General features: G+C 34.4%; 1 protein-coding gene and 1 pseudogene across 1 annotated transcript; both read right to left on the reverse strand.

Moving 5' to 3' along the window:
* Nucleotides 1-1,986: 1,986 nt before the first annotated feature.
* Nucleotides 1,987-7,937, reverse strand: LOC105799550 (probable plastid-lipid-associated protein 13, chloroplastic). Its single transcript, XM_012630178.2, has 7 exons — nucleotides 7,585-7,937; nucleotides 7,055-7,176; nucleotides 6,893-6,976; nucleotides 6,712-6,808; nucleotides 5,096-5,312; nucleotides 3,514-3,566; nucleotides 1,987-2,303 (listed from the first exon to the last, which is right to left on the reverse strand). Exons 1-7 carry the CDS (start codon nucleotides 7,828-7,830, stop codon nucleotides 2,208-2,210), a joined length of 915 nt encoding a protein of 304 aa, XP_012485632.1. The 5' UTR covers nucleotides 7,831-7,937; the 3' UTR covers nucleotides 1,987-2,207.
* A 330-nt stretch (nucleotides 7,938-8,267) lies between these two features.
* Nucleotides 8,268-17,749, reverse strand: LOC128032600 (protein BRASSINAZOLE-RESISTANT 1-like; annotated as a pseudogene).
* Nucleotides 17,750-19,434: the final 1,685 nt, after the last annotated feature.

Raw genomic sequence — 19,434 nt, forward strand, 5'->3', positions numbered from 1 at the left:
TTTCAGGGAGACCCTGATTTATGGCAGAGACAAACTCTTGTTCGAAGATGTGAAGGATCATTTGTTGAGTAGATACAAACTCAATAATATGTTTGATTTGGATGCAAGGCAGATAGGCAAGCTTCCATTTTGGTAGCATCAAAGAAACGAGACAAAAGGTGTCGTTATTGTAAAAAGTTAGGTCACGTCAAACCAGATTGTTATAAACTGCAAAATAAAAGAGCTGTTGAGAGTAACAAGGAAGATGTAGCTGGTGCTAATTTGGCTGATGAAAGCGGTGATGATTTCTTGTTAGTCTCAACGAGCGATAACTCCAAGCTCATATCTGAGTGGATCCTAGATTCGGGATGTTCTTTCCACATGTGTTCCAATAGAGAATGATTCTCCACATACAGTTCGGTTGAAGGTGGAGTTGTGCGTATGGGAAATGATTCATCTAGTAAGGTAATTGGTATCAGTACTGTTAAAATTAGGATACACGATGGGAGGATTAGGACACTCTCAGATGTCAGGTATGTACTTGATTTACGAAAGAATCTCATCTCCTTAAAGTATTTTAGACTTGAAAGGATGCAGAATCAACATCAAGTCGAGCGACATTAAAGTATCTCGTGGAGCTCTTTGGATGCAGATTTTGAAAAGTTAGGGCATTGTGTTCGTGAAAATCAGACCAGAGATAGTTTTGATTTGGCAGTGCACAAGTCGAAGGCTAGAAGTCTTCTAGCTTCTAAGCACAGATTCAATTTAGTTAATTTCCTGCATAGTTCAAGATAGGCCCGTTGTGGGCTTTGGCAAAGATGGTGTTATAAAAATTCGTGTCAATATGGAGATTCTTAGAGTTGTGTGGCTCAAATCCTAAGAGATTGCTTGCAAGTCAAATTAAACAAAATATATTTTCTTTTTAGAAGATTTAATATTTATTAGCATAATATATTTAGCATTTATTAGCATAGTTTATTTGACCTACTAATTTAGCCTATAAATAGGTTCTTTTACAACCTTAGAAAAAAAACACATTAGAGATTAGAACTCATAACATATTTAGAGAACTTTGTGTTTACGTTTTGAGGGTTCTTTGTTTTTGGGGTTTAGTTTTTATCTCCATCTTTTGTACTCTTCGTTCTTTTGCCATTATAGTAAAATTATCTTTGCCCGTGATTTTTTATCCTCTTTGGAGGGGTTTTTCCACGTTAAATTTGTGTGTTCAATTTCTCAATTTATTCTATTATTTTTTTACTTGTTCCTTAATCAGATGGATCCTAACAAACGAAGAACCGAAGTTATTTGTGATAGAACCTCCTTCCCAAAAAAGTTTCATGGAACGCAAAAAGGATGAGGAAGTTCTTAAGACTTTCGGTAAAGTCAATAGAAAATAAAAGATGAAGTTACGAGGGAAGAGGTTAAGAATGAAATAATAGTGCAAGATGATAGCTATTCATGTAGTCTGTGTACTACAATCAATTGACTAATTTTATTTAAACCAACTTGCTTAACTCGCATTTACTGATTAACCATAAGGGGTGATGTGGTGGTTGTTCACCTCATCCCTTAACCATGTGGTCTAAGGTTTCTATTCTCGCTCATGGAAATAGATCACATTTCATAGCTAATCGTTTACCTATTTGAAAAGCACCCACAACAAGCGAATTAGTTATTACTTTCGACAATAAATACCCTAATTATGACAAAAAAAATTACCTAATTGATCAAACTGTATATGATAAATTTATTAGATTAAACTTTGGGCAACTTTAAAATCTCAATCTCATTTAAGTATGAGTTTTTAGGTTAAATTTTATTTTGGTTTAAATCTCATAATATGCATACTCTATGTAAATTTATTTTACTCTAACATTGCACATTAAATCAAAATTCATGTGTTATTGATTTATTTTGTATATAACATTGCTACATTGGTACTTTTCTAAGCTTTTATTTAAGCACCTTAAGAAATGTCTTATTTAACCATTTTAAAAGATTTGATCATTATGTAAAAAACCCTAAAAAATTGACCTCAACTTGTAGATCCAACAAAGACCCCGCCCAGACCCATGGAAGGGCTCAATTACAACATTATCAAACACAACGTAAACATCATTCAAGAATTTGATACACTATTTTACTATAATTTACATTTATGATCATGGAATCTTTTTGAACAAAATTATTTGGAGGGGGAAAACAAACAAACACAATCCTCGAACTCCTTAGCTCTCATATTCGGGATTAGTTTCCGCCATGCCAGATGAAGATGCCTCCAACCTAGTAAGAACTTCAGGTATTCCCGCAGTGTCCCTTATTATCTGGCATCATGAGAAACAACAACGATCATTGCTTTTGCTATGCCTATTGAAAAATTGACTAACATATAAATACAAATTCGCATATTTATCGAAATTAAATTATTAATCAGCCAAAATTTATATAAATATATCATATTTTCAACCCTCTCCATAACATCCTTATTTGTCAGTCAAAATTTTAGATGTTACAGAGAGGTGGCTGAGGGTGGCTTTTATAGAGAGTGCTGCCTGTGCCCTAAAAGATGATTCTGACACGTTGTCAAATTTATCACATACTATAGATATTAACAGCAGAGGCATCATTGTCAGTGCTGTAAATATACAGCCGACTCTTTGTATGTTATCTTCATTTTTCTTGAATTAAACATGTTCAAAACTCAAGCCCAGCACATTCAAACATTGGTAGGGGAATGGACCCTAAAGAGTATGGGAAAACTTGGAACATAATTGAACATATCTGTGTCAACCACGTATTTGTATCCTATACACTATAGTCCAAGTAACAAAGGCATCTACCCCACAAAACTGAACTGAAAATTTGAAGGTTGTTTCAGCAAAGTTAGCATTCTCAATCTACCATAGCATTCTCAATCTACCATCTTAAGCTCCCGTGACAAGAATGGGAAAGTTTAGCAAGCTGATGGCAAGTTATGGCATTGTAATATTATCAGCATACCTATCACAATGTCTAACAAAAGTCCTTTTGCTAAGGCATTAAAAAGAATAATGCCTACATGTAATATCAAGTGGAATAATACAGCTCATATGAACTTGACTGAAGGAGCACAGGATCAGTTCGAAGGTGAATGAAGATCATCAAGAAGAAAGTCATAATAACATGTGGCAACCAAAAAAATATCAAAATACAGATGATTAATCACATATAGCTAATATATAATTGGGATATGATACACTAGGGTTGCGATAAGAACCCATTTTCTTTTCAAATAGCTGAACTCTACTTGATTCATTAGCTCCTCAAAATAAAAGATATCAATGGTATAATTCCCTTTTTCTCAAGGCATTAAATGACCATTTCAAACCTTTGGTTTTTGCATCAATTGCTAATTACGTCCATGTGGTTAACTCATTATTTCATATGTTATTGCCAACTTTAACAATGAAGTATATAGAAAATGATCTGAAGGCCAAAAAGTGTAAAGATAATCATAAAATCAAAAGAAACAGAGGAAAAAGTACATAAACTTACAAGGATCTCTTCATCCAGATAAGATATCATGAACAGTCTCTGGAATGTCCCACCTGGAAACACAAAGAAACTTCTGCTCAGATTCATGAAATGGTTGAATATCAAACAGAAAAGCTATATAATTTACCCATAACCATGTAAAATTTTACCCTTGACACATTAATCATCCAGTACATGACAGCTGTTAAAATTGCTGCCAAAGTCATTGAGTGATGACAGAATTGGAACAGCATCCGTTTATGGAACTGATTCTCTGCCATCATTTTCGGCTATGATTTCATTCCAAATGCATTGGCACTACTCTTTGCCCATAAGTAACTATTTTATATATTTGAAGTAAGGTCACCTATTCTAAGTATACATTGAAGCAGGAGATTGTGCTACCAGGAGGGGATGGATAAGTTCACCACATCCTTAATTTGACTTTGTAAATTGCAAAATTTGGAAACTAGCGTCCCTCAAGGAAAGAAACATTCAAACAATCACCTCATTATATTTGTATGGCATTACTTTTACAACAGACACCTGGAAGAAACATGTTGCAAAAGTGAAAAGAAAACAGAATAGAAACAAGCTAGATATTGAGATCCAGAAAAACAATACGTTCATAATCTCTAACTTTGTTGTGGCTGCCCACCTTTCAGTTTTCCCAAACAAATGTTGGGCTACAAGAACTTATTCCACTTAAACAATGAATGGACTTGCCTGAGACAATGACCCCTCTTCCTACCTACACCAACCAACCAAAAGTTCAACTTCTTGACTCGGCAACATCCAAAGGGTTCCAAAAAGAGGGATGGTAACTGTCTCACATCTAAGGGAATTCAGAAAAAAAAAAAAAAAAGAAGAAGAAGAAGAAGAAGAAGAAGAAGAAGAAGAGAGAAGGGAGACGGTAACCATCACAATTAGCTGGTAATGTTTTCCTTACATGGTATGAATTAACCAAGTAAATTCATTATTTCTTTTGATAATCCACAATAAAACCATACAAGCTTGTATTTCTTTTTGATTATCAGCATTATCTGGCCTTCTTATGCTGCAGCAGAAACAGAGCCAAAACCATCTCCTTCAATAACCTTTGCTAGAAGTGTATTGGTAATACTGAGATACAGTTCAGTATTTTAAATTCCCGTGTTCTTCGATCTCAAAAGAAAATTTACTATTTCATATAGCAACCTCTATAAAGATATCCAAATGATCAAACAGCTTTCTTTGCCATAAAAAAATGATCATAACTATTATAACTCTGGTAAGCACCTTCAAAGGCTAATGACCAAGCTTTAAGCATAAGAAATGGAAAAACAGAAGGGATATTTCAGAACTTTTCAGATACATCAGAGCATGTCTATAGGTGGAAAAAGGGGCACTAATGTCTAGCATCCATGAAGATCAGCTATGGGCTTCGATATTTGTTCAGAAGAACATACTCGAGCATACTGTTTCTCATAATGTAACCCTAGATTAGATTTGAACTATGTTTTAGTGTTCATTTCAGCATGGTCTTGTGCGATAATGTACATTAACAGTGAATTCCTATCAGCCATATCATCTTAGGAGAAAATTGGAAAATTTGAATGCTTACTCAGAGGAACTCGTAGTCCATTGGCCACTGCATCCCTAATAGGAACTGGAAGTTGCTGGGCAGTAGTAAGAGCCTGACTATATGCACCTTTCAACTGCTCTGGTATTGTTTCTTCAACAATAGTTGGTGATTCAAATATCCCCTCAACATATTCTTCTTTCATCCTTAATGGTCCCTCCACAGACACCTTGGCGGAAAGAATAAATTTGCTTTCTATCTGCATTGCACCAGAGATAACCCTAGATCAGTTCAAATTTTTGTAATGATGAGCGCACTTCCTGGCACTCAAATAAAATACAATGAAAAAGTGGCTGTTTAATTAACTCTATGTAGAAGAAAGTTGTTTAATCAAAGCATAATTTCGGTCCAAATTCATACAGCATAATTTCGGTCCAAATTCATACAGCAAGTTTAAAAACAGAAAACTCAAATGGTAAACGAGTAAAAACACTTGTTCCACACAATTTGAGAATTGCAAAGTTGCAGGTAATACAAGCCAGTGACAATACATATGAGAAACTAGCAGAAGGAATAGTTCCACTGGGAAGTCAGTGCAAAGGCTTGCAGTACGTACATGGATGGTCCAAGCTTATACCCTGCTTTTTCCACTCTTTGGAACATTATCTACAAATATGAAAGGAGCAACCTTACCCTCCACCAAGATTGAGTTGATCACAGTATAAAAGAAACTGAGGCAATGATTCTAAAATTATCACCAGTTATTTAACTTTGATGGTAACAGAAATAAAAGAGAAACTTAATGTGGAATCTCTTGTACACAGCATCATTTCAATATTCACATAATGTTACCTAATTCACATAAATAAAAGGCCACCCCACCTTTCTAAACAGAAACATTTCAACCATAAGTAATGAAGTTGAGTGACAACAGCTTTTGACAGTGAGCAAGATCAAGCAAAATTTGTTAATACAAGTACTTTTAAATGGGAGGAAATTAGTCTGGTCTCAAATTACTTAATCTTATTCCCCAAATAATGACATCAGTGAAGGTTTAAGATGTACATCCATCCAGTTAAGACTAGGGGCAAAACATAATCTTTACCAACTTCCATAACAGTCGAGAAAAATACATTAATTATTCTTGTTTAGCTTAATACTAAGATATATCAAGAACAAGAAGCACAAAGTAGATGTTGCATAGAAAAAATAGTAACTGAGACCACATAGTGATTTGGTTTGCTAAACATTTTTTTACTAGAATAGATTTAAATCAATTTGATTTAATTCACATCTGACCCATGCATAAAGCAGTAATAATATGTTGTGCTATGTAACTAGACACAAGGGTAAGTATTGAATACAGTTACGTATCCAACATGGACACACTCTTCAGTTATAAGATTTTCCGAAAATTTGGAGGATCATCTCATGTCCAAATATGTGTCGGATAGAAGTGTCAAGCATAGGTACCTTAAGAAAAATGAAGAGTCCAAGTAACACAGGTGCTATGCATGATTAAATAAAGGAAGATGACAGCTGAAGATCACTATAAAGTTCAAGGTGAGCAGTTCATATAGAAGACCATCTTGATGCTTTATGACAAGTGACATTTATTTGTGTAGGAGAGCATACAAAGTTGGTGGGGAAATATTTACCGAGTTAAGCAATTTTAAATGTGCTGCAACCTTTGCATATCCATCCTTAAGAAGCAAATTCATTTTTGACATTCTTGCCAAGGTCGAAGGAAATCTCCTGCAAAGTACAACGAAACACCAAGAAGATCAGCTGGCAGTCATCAGAAAGAAAGGAGATCATCAGCTTTCAGAAGATACTCACTCAAATACGACTCTAGCAGCAAAAAGTCCTGGGCTTCCAGATCCAAACCACTCAAAGTTCCATAGACCCTCCAGAAAGGGAGACCTGGAAAGCTATATAAACAAATAAAAGTCTTATGGAAAAGATGAACATGCAAATTTCGTTTTTTGACAAAGCACCTACGTTGTCGGCCTTGTTGTTGGATTGAGCCTCTCAAGGCCAGTTATCCTCTCATTCACATCAATTCGTTGCATATCTGTTGTCTTTCCCGTGACTAATGCCTCGAAACCCCCAGCATCCTTAAACTGAAATAGTATTTAACAAAGTTAAGATGAAGGGCCAAACTTTAAGATGCATAATAAAAAAATACATGAATATATTAGATAGAACCCTCAGAATTAATGATTGATACCTGAAATTTTATCTCACTCTAAATTTACCTTTTTATAGGTCCTGAAAAAATAGAAAAGAAAAAAAAAAGAGGCAATTTGTAGACAGAACCTAAGCACCTAAGCTGACTGCTTTGACTTGTAATTGAGGCAATTAGCCAATTACTTGTATTTTCTTTTTCTAGGAATCAAGATTTGGCCTTAACTGAAAACCAACTCAAAATTCTCGAATGAACCACTTCTTCTTTGGGCAATTTGTATAACTACAAAACTTATTAACAATTAAAACTAGAGACAAGAAAATGTTAGTAAGGATAAACTCACAGCAAGCAGAAGAGATTCCTTAGCAGAAAGTCGTTCCATATCTTTAGCATAAGTAGCCGGAGCTCCTCCCTGCACTGCTTGCTGAACCATTGCTCTACAGGACGTTCTACGACAGCTTATCCGGTCGCCGGAGCTCCTCCGGTTACAGTCCGGCAGTCTAACGAAAGAAACTCCCACCAAAGAAGACGAAGAGAAGCTCGAACGCACAGCCGAAATTGCAGGAAACGATCCCTGTAAAGAAGCCATTGGTGGAATGAAAATGTTTCTTTGAGTTTTTTCTTCTGTTTTTGATTTGTTTATTGTGAGGAGCGAAGAGGGTCAATTTTGTGAAGCAGATTTTTATTTTGGTGTCTCTTATGACAGCTGCTTTTAGAATAATAGAAATTTGGTACACTATCAAAATAGTTATTTTTATTGTGTCAAGTTATATTTTAATTATTTATATTTTAATTGTTACGTTTTAGTCATTTATATTGTGATGATACAACATAGTAGTGATTAAATTATTAACAGTTTAATAGTAAATTGACATAGTTCATTAAATCATCATTTTAAACAAAAAAATTTAAGTTAAATTAGATAATTAATCCTTATATTTTTTTTTCCTTTTGAGTATTTTAATTTTTTATTTTATCTTTTTTTAACTTTTTTCTTTTTCTTTATTTTCCATTCTCTTCTACTTCTTAACTAAAATTTTTAGAGCTTAGAGAAGAAAACGGTGGTGTTACAAGGGCACTAATAGAGATTTCGAGAGCAGGAAGAGATGAAGGAATGGTGCTTCGAAGGAACGGAAGGAGACTGGACAGATTACTTGCATCAGCCCTAGTGGGACTGGGGAAGGAAGAGGAGGAAGGACTAACTTGACATGAAGGAATTGGACTTGAAAATGCAGAAGATTAGGATTTTGGGAAGAATATGGGGTAATTTTAGCTTAATTGCCTGCTATATCAATCGGAGGTGGCTTACATCCCAGAATAACAAAACCAATTAAAAACAAAAAGTAATCAACAAATCAACGCTCAAGAGGATTATACAGGAAAAATAGCAGTTGATCAAGAAAACTTGTTCACGGTCCAGTTAATAAAGTTTCAGTTCCAACAGTTATCGTCTTTAAGTAAGAACTATTGTTTTCATGCATGACTTTCTATTGATTTTTCCAATATTCCAAGCAAGCAAACATAAGTCAAATCAAACTGAAATAAAGCAGATCAAGTAAAAAAAAAACCTAGAAAGCATAACCAATTTAGAATTACTATGGGAATTAGATCCAACTAAATTACAACCAAAACAAAATGAGCATAGAAGGGAAAGAGTTACATCTTGTTTGAACAGATCGACCATTTTGTGAGTAGTGAAAAGAAGAAGAGAAGGGTAAATTAGGTACATTTCGATAAGTGGTGCCATCATCTTCAACAACCCAACCAGCCTTGGCACAAAGAGCTTTGAGGACCTTGTTGTTATTATAGTGCTTGGGCAGATTATAATTTCCTTGAGCTCTCGGCCTACTATATATCTTAGCAACGATAGCTCCTCCTCCTCTCCCTCCTCCTGTTGTTCTCTCTCTCTCCCTCCACGACGGCTTCCTCTTCGATTTTGGTGTCGATGTCAACGTCCTCCATTCATCTTAGCGGTGTCGACTTCCTCCAGAAGCAGAAGAGAATGGGAAAAAAAAAAGGGAAAAAAAAACATAAAAGAAAAAAATTAAATTGCTCAAAATGAAAAAAATATAGGGACCAGTTATATAATTTAATCTAAAATTTTTGTTTGAAATGATGATTTAATGTGACGTGTCAGTTTACCATTACACCGTTAACGATAATTAACGGCTCAGTGACTAAAATGTTACAACACAATAATGTAAGTGACTAAAACATAACATTTCAAATAAAATTAACTAAAATGTAACTTGAGACAAATAAAATGTAACATTTCAAATAAAAGTGACTATTTTAATAGTTTACCTTAAATATTTAACTATTTAAAATTAGAATTTAGGTTAAACTAGATATTTAATCATTTATATGTGATAAAATTACTTTTTCATTATTAAACTTTAAAAGTTTGATACTTTTGAATTGTTAAAAGGGTGAAAAATAGAAAGTTACAAAATATAATTTTCTTTCCTTAATATTTGGCAGGAAGATGAAAAAAATGGAAGAAAATTACCTTCTTTTCTCTTTATATGCAAATTTTATTATGAAAATAATTTGCTTAAAATTTTAGTATGGAACCTCAATATATAATGTATTTATTTTATAGGAAATACTATCCCGATGTCAAACATAATTTCAAAATGTTCTGAAAAAAAAACCTTTAAAATGTTGGAAAAGATTGAACATGACAAATCTAAAAAATGCTTCTCGTTAGAAGCATTTTCCTAAAAAAACTAAATAGTTTTTAAAAATTGCTTCTTGTTAGAAACGTTTTTCAAAAAAATTTGGGATGTGATGTCTGAATTTTATTCATGATTTTCGGGCCCGAGAATTTTGAGTTTAGGGTTAGGATTCAAAGGGGTTGAAAATGCGAGGGAAGAAAAAGCCTCATTTATGGCGTGCTTCAATGTTTCTACTGCCACCTCAGTTGAAAATGCCTTCTACAGGAGACAATTTCAACCCTAACCATAACAGAGAATCCCGTGAAAAAATTTCGAAACATGGGAATCCTAAGATAATTTTCAAATATCCCATCTTGGGAATCCCGGACGATCATGGGCTCCAACATTTTTTTTTAATTTTCCCCCCGGTTGTCTATATAAAGGGAGGTTTTGCTCCTCCTTACTCCATTAGCTCTCTCGCCCACCGTCCTTTAAAAAAATATTTTTTTAATTATTTTTTTGGTTGAATGTTGAAATTTTGGGAGGGAAAAATTTATTTGTGTTTGTGTTTGAGGGAGACATTGTGATAGTTATAAGATAAGTTTGAGTTCACAATGATGCGGTGGTGCTAGAAGACCCACACATTTCATCTACTGTGTAGGGATAGAACCATCACTTTAGAAGATGTCGCATTGCAACTCAGGCTCCCAGATCACGGTGGCTATACGATCACGGGTTGAAGTATAACTGAGGCTCCCAATTGACGGTGGTTATGCGGTCACAGGTTCAAGTTTAATGTTATCGGAAAAGGATGCTTTATAGACCCTATACATAAGTTTGAGATCATAATCGTAAGGGAAGATAAAGTGACTTTCCAGTATAATCATGTAACACCCCTTACCCGAGACCATGGCCGGAGTCGAGCATGAGGCGTTACTTGACTTAACTTAAAAGTTCGGGGCATAAAAAATTTACTTTCAAATTTAATTTCATCATTCATAATAAAGCTGTCCTCCTGTACAGCAGTCACTAAAATAATTATAATTCAAGCTAAGAAACTCGAAATTTAGATCCGTAAATTTTTCATAAAACTAGACTCATATATCTATTCACCATAAATTTTTCAGAATTTTTGCTTTAGCCAATTAGTACAGTTTATTAGTTGAAGTCTCCCCTGTTTCACTAATCGACTATCCTAACCACTCATCACTAAAATTTAATTATCTCTTATTAAAGGCTTCATATGGTGATTAAACTTATTTCTACTGAAAATAGACTCATTAAGGAGTCTATACATATAAATTATAACTCAAAATTCCTTCTGTACAATTTTAATGAATTTCTAAAGTCAGAACAGGGACTTCAAAACATTCTTGCCCTGTTTCACTAAAATTCAAATATCTAAAAGTATATAATTCTTTTGCTTACTCCACTTCTTTCCTATGAAAGTAGACTCTTTCAGCTTTAATTTCATATCTCACTCAACTTCTAATTCTATTTCCACTATTTTGGTGATTTTTAAAAGTTACATCAATGCTGCTGTCCAAGAACTGCTCCATTGCAATTTTTAAAAAATTCAATATAACCCTTTATAATTGTCTAACCTTCCCGCAAATTTCAAATCACAACCAATTCCAGATTTCATCTACTTCATTTAAATACTAATGAAGTTCAACCAATCAACCATTTCAAACTAAAACATGTATATATTTCGATATCTAACTAACCATAACATTCAAATTTACTTTTACTTCAATTCCTATACATGCCATATAAATCCAAAAGTTGCTTAACATAAACTACGGAGTATATCTCGGGTAATGTGATTCTTGATGTAGATCCGATCCTCCGAATGTATAAATACGTTAATCTACAAAACAATAAACACACACATGTAAGCTTATAGAAAAGCTTAGTAAGTTCATAGGCATAAAACATAAATCTTACCAAACACTTGTACACTTATACAATATACACCATTACTAAATTTACTGTCAACCACAATCTTTGGTGAGTTCATTGGTATAAACTCACTACTACTTATTCTTTTACCATAATTCCTTTGGGCCCATTTGTCACTTACCATCCTTGATCAAAATTAAGGAACAGTTATGGAAATTTGAGTACTTCACTTTCACTTTGCCATATGACCTCTTATCACTTGTCCTTGATCGATAAGTGTAGCTAGGCTACCACTTATCACTTTACCATTTGATCGATAAGTGTAGTTAAGCTACCACTTATCACTTTATCACTTGATCGGATAAGTGTAGCCACTTATCACTTTGTTTCTTGATCGATAAGTGTAGCCACTTATCACTTTGTTTCTTGATCGATAAGTGTAACCACTTATCACTTTGTTTCTTGATCAGATAAGTGTAGCTAAAACTACCACTTATCACTTTGTCACTTGATCAAGTACTCAAACCGATGTTCCACTTAATTTGATCATTTATTCGATTTTCACATTTTATTTTATTCTCATTTCAACAATAAATACATTTCACCATACATTGTATAATTCATGAAATTAACATTTAATCATTAAATTTCAGCCATATGAACTTACGGATCGATTTGCGAATTTGTAAAAGTTCGGGACTAATCGGCTACTTTTTCTTTTCCTCGACTTGTTTCGTGTTCTCGATCTAAAATGCAAATTTATTCATTCATCAGCATTTAATTCAATTCTAATTCATTTCACAATTTATGCCCTTTAATTTTCGAAGTTACACTTTTACCCCAAACTTTACAGTTTTTACAATTTGATCCCTACTCAATTAACCCTCAATTGATCTAATTTTCTCAATTAACACCTTTTCCAACTATTTTAGACTACTACATAGCCTTTCATACTCAAAACCGCAACACCAAACCTTAATTCCCAACTTTTTCACAATTAGGTCCCTAAAATCAATTTCTATCAAAATTACTTAATAAAATCATCATATAACAAAATTAAAGCTTCAATTTCATGTTTATTCATCATAAAAATCCAACACTAATCAATGGTAACTTTCAAAATCAGCCATGGAATCAAAAACTAATGAAATAATTAGTTGGACCTAATTGTAAAAGTATCAAAATCACAAAATTAGAAGAAATAATCAAGAATTAAACTTACATGATTCAAAAATATGAAAACCAGCTTATTCCAGACCTCCTATGGCGTTTTTTCTGATAAATTGTGAAGAGATCTCTAGATTTTTCACTTTTGTCTTTGTTTTAAATGTTTAATTTGTTAAGTTTCCAATTTTGCCCCTGTTTCTCCTTACATTCTGCTGATTTTCTTACCCAACCGTCCAGCCCATATAATTTGGGCCTAATAGCCTTTAAATCCCTCCACTTTAGTCACTTAAGCTATTTAATCACAATTTAACAAATTTTACACTATTCCCAATTTAGTCCTTTTAGTTAATTAACTATCCAAACGTTAAAATTTTCTAACGAAACTTTAATACCAACTCAATGACACTCTATAAATATTTCTAAAAATATTTATGGCTCGGTTTAAAATCTTGAGGTCTCGATACCTCGTTTTTTATTTTAATTATTTTAATATTTATTCCTAGTACACTATTCACTATTTCAAAAATTTTCCTAACTTCACATTTAACTTATACTTACTAAATTTATAATATTTTCTACTCGTTTGTCAGATTTAGTGATCTCGAATCACCATTCCGACACCACTAAAAATTCAGGCTATTACAAATCAACTTATTCTTTTTCTCCATCTCCATTAAAGTAGTATATTTAATCTCATTGTCAATAACCTGTGACAGAGTTGGAGGCAATAAGACTTTCTAGGGGAGGAGTGACGGTGACGGTGGAGAAAGCTGAAACACGACTCAAGGCGATAACGATTGCTACTATCAAAGAACTTATTAATAACTACAACTGCTGCCACTCGACTCGAGTTTTAGTTTTTTCTCCATCGTGACGGTTACTCCCCCTGAAAGTCTTCTTGGCCCCAACTCTGTCACAGGTTTCAAACAATGAGGTTAAATATACTATTTTAATAGAAAATGAATAAGTTGATTATATTGTAAATCCTTTTTGTCACTTATAATTATAATCTCAAACTTACATACGGGGTTTATAAAGCATCCTCTTCCGGTGGCATGAAAGTTGAACCTGTGACCGCATAACCACCGTTAATTGGGGCCTAATTTATACTTGAACCCGTTATCGCATAATCACTGTCAACTGGAAGCTTAAGTTGCAATGCAACATCTTCTAAGGTAATGGTTTTATCCCCCATACGACAAATGAAATATGTAGGTCTCCGAGCGTTATTGCATCACTGTAAATTCAAACATACCTTAAAACTATCACAATATCTCCTTCAAACACAAACACAAATAAATTTTTCTTTCCAAATTTCCAACACCCAACTCACAAAAAAATTTTTTGGAAGAAAACGCTTATTACAGGATGCATTTTTTGTTTCTCTCTCCAAAATCGATCTATTTTCCTAAATTTGGGAAAAATGATCTAAATCCCTAATTAATTTTTAAAAAAACAACCTTTTATCTAATTAACCCATTAGATTTTAGGTTGAGTTAGATATTTAATCATTTATATGTAATAAAATTACATTTTGATTATTAAACTTTAAAACTTACAATATAGTCGCTATGTTATCGGTTTGTTACCTTTTGAATTGTTAAAAGGGTGAAAAAATAAAAAGATACAATATCTTTTTTTTTCTTTTCATAGGTGTGTTTGGTAGAGTTGAAAAATGAAATAAAATAAAATAAAACATTTAAAAATTGCATAATTTTAAACTTTAACAAGTTTACGCGTAAGATATCCAACACCTAATGTTCGTACAACAGTATCCAAAATTCCTTTTCGGGCTTCGTAACAAGAAATGATATATCCTGTTAAAGACAATCATTCGTGTAAGTTGCTTATCATACACTTCTCTCCCAACTTCTCTCATCTCATCATTCCAATTTGAAAGAATTGATTTTTCTGTATTAGAATGGAAAATGGTCTCTCATTCTATTTTCTTTCCTCTCACTTTTTTTTCTTGTTGAGCATATTCAAAATTTATTTTCTTTCCAAATTTTTCACTGCCTCCTCTCATTAAAATTATTTATTAAAAAGAAAAGTAGTCATTATTTCTTGGGCAGTAAAAAAAGTAAAAGTGAAAATTTATCACCCACTTAAACGGGAAAAATAAAATTAAAAGTCCTTTTTTTTCAATATTTACCGAAATGGGCCCGGTAAATAATTATTTACCGGAATGGGCCTTTTTTCCCGAAAACGCATCCACGTTAGCACGATCTCAGGGTACGTGACAGGAAAACACGACCTCAAGGGCGCGCTTTGTCCACGAGATGTAAAGCGCTACCGATATGGACGCGCTTTTGTTGCTACATCAAGACGTCCAGGGACGCGTTTTCCCATGTGTGAACAGTACCAATGGTCATTTTTTTGACCGTTGGCCCCCCCAACGGTAAAAAAAACTATAAAAACCCCCCACCCCTTCATTTTTTTCACAAATTAATCCTTTCTCAATTATTTTCTCAATTTTCTCTCAATTTCCTTTCAAATTGCTCTCAATTTCCTTCCAAATTTCTCTCAAATCCATATTTAATCTCAATTTGCTCTCAATTTCCTCTTAAATTTCTCTTAAATCCCTATTTTTAATTATTTTTTAAAAAATTTAATTTTTTAAAATTTTTTAAAATCGTAAAAATTTGTACGAATTTAGCAATGGCCGGAGAATTGATTCATCTTGATAACAAGTATATATCCGTCGAACAAATGAAAATGGTAAGTGTTAAATTTATTTTTTAAAATATTATTTAATATTTTTTATTTATGCATTTTTAAATAATTATTAATTTATTATTTGTCATAAAAGTTTGTAGATCGGATATTGGAATGCTATATCCGGAATATGCATGGTCATCCATCACCGTTGGTAGAGAATTACCTGTGAGAAGCGGGTTTTTGGCACGTGGCAACAGTAGGCCGAGGATACAAGTTGGACCCGAAACTTATCAGTGCGTTGGTTGAAAGGTGGAGACCTGAGACGCACACATTCCATCTTCCATGTGGAGAGTGCACTATCACTTTAGAATATGTCAATCTGCAATTGGGTTTACCGGTGGACGGGTACCCAGTCATCGGGTCTGTTCAATCTGGCGATTGGGGAGCGATGTGCTACGAGCTTTTAGGCGCTATTTCGGAGAAAATTAACGAAGGTCGGATCGAGATGGGATGGTTACGAGACACATTCCCAGATTCGGATGATGATTCAACCGAAGTAGAAAGAATCTGATATGTTCGGGTATACATTCTTCAGATAATTGGAGGTTATCTGATGTCGGACTTGTCACAGAACCTCGTACATCTAAGATGACTGTTGAAACTTGTTGATTTTAGAGCAGCTGGTGAATTGAGTTGGGGGTCTGCCTTGTTGGCAACATTATATCGGGAGATGTGCAGGGCGACGCGACCGAGTAAAGCGAAAATCGGAGGTTGCCTGTCACTTGTGCAGTCATGGGCACGGTTTCGCTTTTCATTTTTACGTCATCGAGTGGACTATCCATATACATTCCTACTCATAACGAGGTAAATTTTATATTAGATTTTACAATTATTACGTAGATTTTTAAAAAAAATAGTATGTTAAAATTTTATTTAATTAGGTGGAACCATCCTACAAGTTATGCTCGATTACTTATCTCTCTTGAAGATATACGGCTTCTATTGGACTAACGGTCGGAAGCATAAGTAAGTATTAAATAAAATAGATATTTCCATAATGAGATAGTCGATTGGTATTTAGTATTTAGTACATAACTAATATTTCCATCATGGTCATATAGTTTGAATGGACACCATACGAGGATCCGGCAATTCGGGCAGTAATTCCGGATGAGTACTTCCAAAATCGAAACGGTTGGCATGTGAAATTCCCATTGGTCAACTTTGCGACTGTAGAGATGCACCAGTCGGACAGAGTATTACGGTAATTTAGATTTCGACAACCGATTCCCGTGGCACCTGAGGTGTTGGATGATCATCACAAAATCGACCTACAACAATTTCATACGGATTGGCCGAGATTCTGGTCACACTACATCCAAATATGAGAAGATCGGTATGACTATATACCTACTCGGGAACCGATCATCGTTCCAAAGTTAGCGTGCGTGCTGGAATACATGCCATAGTTTAGGATCAATGGGAAGCTGTATTTACTTTCGCCAGAGGAGAGGCAGCAGCAATTGTGTGTCCAAAGGGAACGACATGGCCCTTTAAATCCAAAAAGAAGGGACGACGATGCAGGCCCATCAACGAGGCCTAGAAATTTACCCGGCCCATCATCAGTGCCCATAACTTCATCAAGCCTAGCAACAGCACTGACACAGTCACTCGACCCAGCAGTTCAACCGACGATACCCACTGCACAACTTTTTCAGATGATGCCAGGTGCATATCCTAGCCCTTTTATGTATCCTGACCCTTATATGTTTCCTTTTCCTAGTCTCATGGCAGGTTGGAGTCAATGGATCGGTTCATCTCCATTTTCGACTACGTCGATTGGATCGCCGATGTATAGGTCATCGTCGCAGGAGGGATCGCAAGAGGGGCCGTCAGGGAGCTCTTTTTTTTACCAAACCCCATCACTGTATGGGTTTCAAATACCTTCGCTGTTGGTGATGCAAACACCTCCACATTCACTATTCTATCAAGGTGACTCATCGTCCCAACACCGACAACCAGATCCCCTACTGGATGAACCAGAATCCCTGTCGGAGCAACCACAACCCCCACCGGAAGCTGGACAAAGAAGGAATCCAGTGCGTAACCATCGATGACCGCCATGTGGTACTGAATCCGGCGGGCACGGAGATTGATTTTTATTTTAAAATATTTGTACAAAATAGTTTATATTAATGTAATAAAATACAAAATAGTTTATTTTGAATATTTTGATATTATTTGATGTAATAAAATACAAAATAGTTTATTTTGAATATTTTGATATTATTTCATTTAATAAAATACAAAATAGTTTATTTTGAATAGTTTGATATTATTTGATGTAATAAAATACAAAATAGTTTATTTTGAATATTTTGATATTATTTCATTTAGTAAAATACAAAATAGTTTATTTTGAATATTTTGATATTATTTCATTTAATAAAATACTGAATATTTTGAATATCTTAATAATAGAAATTCTTTTAAATAAGGCAATATTTTGAACACTTGACATATTATTTCATTTAATAAAATACAAAATAGTTTTGAATAAAGTGATTGTAATTTACTTTAATATTTTTAATGAAATAGATTTAAAATAAAATAAGTAAATATTTTGAATATTTGTACCAATTTTTTATTTTAAAAAAATATAAATAATACAAAGTTGTTTACAATTACGTTCAACTATTGCGATTTGGATATGATCGGCTTGTATGACCTAGATTTTTACACCATCCGCACAACTTTTATTGACTGGTTGTTTCTCGGATATCCATATTGTTACGTATTCTAGTTGAGCAAGGTCGACCATTTGGTTTGCGACGCAATTCTCTATCCGGTAATAGCTTAAAAGGAGCAAGCGATACGGGCGGCCACTTACGTTCATCTGGGACCAGTGAGAAAATGTGTCTCCAGATGTTGTACATGTTTTCTAATTTGTATACTTTGTCGACATAGCTCATCGGATCCAGATGGAGATTCTGACAAGCTGCAATTACATGAGTGCATGGATAACGAAGTGCATCAAACATCCTACAGTCACAAGTCATATTTCGCAAATGTACATGATATTGTCTGCCAATAATACCTTGGTGCGGTCTGTCAAACTCTGCCACGCAAAACCATAAGTTGTCTTGATCGTGACACACTGTGTACATGGTGTTCGCCCGCTCCTTGGCCTTGTTAATTTCTTGCACTACCTTACTGCACCATACATGGCCTCCCTGCATCTGACCTGCATAACTCGCTGCTTGTTTTGGAAATAGCGCCGCCAAACGAAAATATGTCTCTCGCACAACCGATGTTATCGGTAGATGGCGCGTTCCTTTTAGAACAGAATTTATGCATTCAGCCAGGTTTGAGGTCATATTACCATATCGTAGGCCGACATCGTATGCGTGCGCCCATTGTTCAAAACGTATGTTACAAAGGTAGTCCGCGTATTCGCCGTTAATTGAACACAAAACTACCAACATCTCGTGAAAACGGTCTTTATTTATTTTATACCCTGCTAATATAAGTTCATAGCGAGTATTATATACCACTTTTTCATTTATAATAAATTTAAAACGACAAACGAAATAACACAGACAGAGACTAAATGCCCATGTTGGTCACTTGTCGTTGTTCGCTCTTAGATGGATATTGCCTGTAGTAGTTGGAAGCAACATGTCTTAGGTAATATCGATGGTATGTGCGCTGCCATAAGCTTCCATGTCGATTAAATGCAGCTAGTAAACCGGTGCCCCGATCTGAAATAACACAGATATCAAGTTAGGGGCACACATGCCTCATTAACC

This window comes from Gossypium raimondii, chromosome 9 (genome assembly GCF_025698545.1).
Source record: "Gossypium raimondii isolate GPD5lz chromosome 9, ASM2569854v1, whole genome shotgun sequence".
Lineage (NCBI taxonomy): Eukaryota > Viridiplantae > Streptophyta > Magnoliopsida > Malvales > Malvaceae > Gossypium > Gossypium raimondii.

Coding starts and splice junctions, on each gene's coding strand:
- LOC105799550 (XM_012630178.2), bottom strand. CDS start 7,830: ATGGCTTCTTTACAGGGATCGTTTCCTGCAATTTCGGCTGTGCGTTCG. Junction 6,977..7,054: donor CCAACAACAAGGCCGACAAC/GTAGGTGCTTTG, acceptor ATAGCTTTCCAG/GTCTCCCTTTCTGGAGGGTC. Junction 3,567..5,095: donor TGGACTACGAGTTCCTCTGA/GTAAGCATTCAA, acceptor TTGTGTTTCCAG/GTGGGACATTCCAGAGACTG.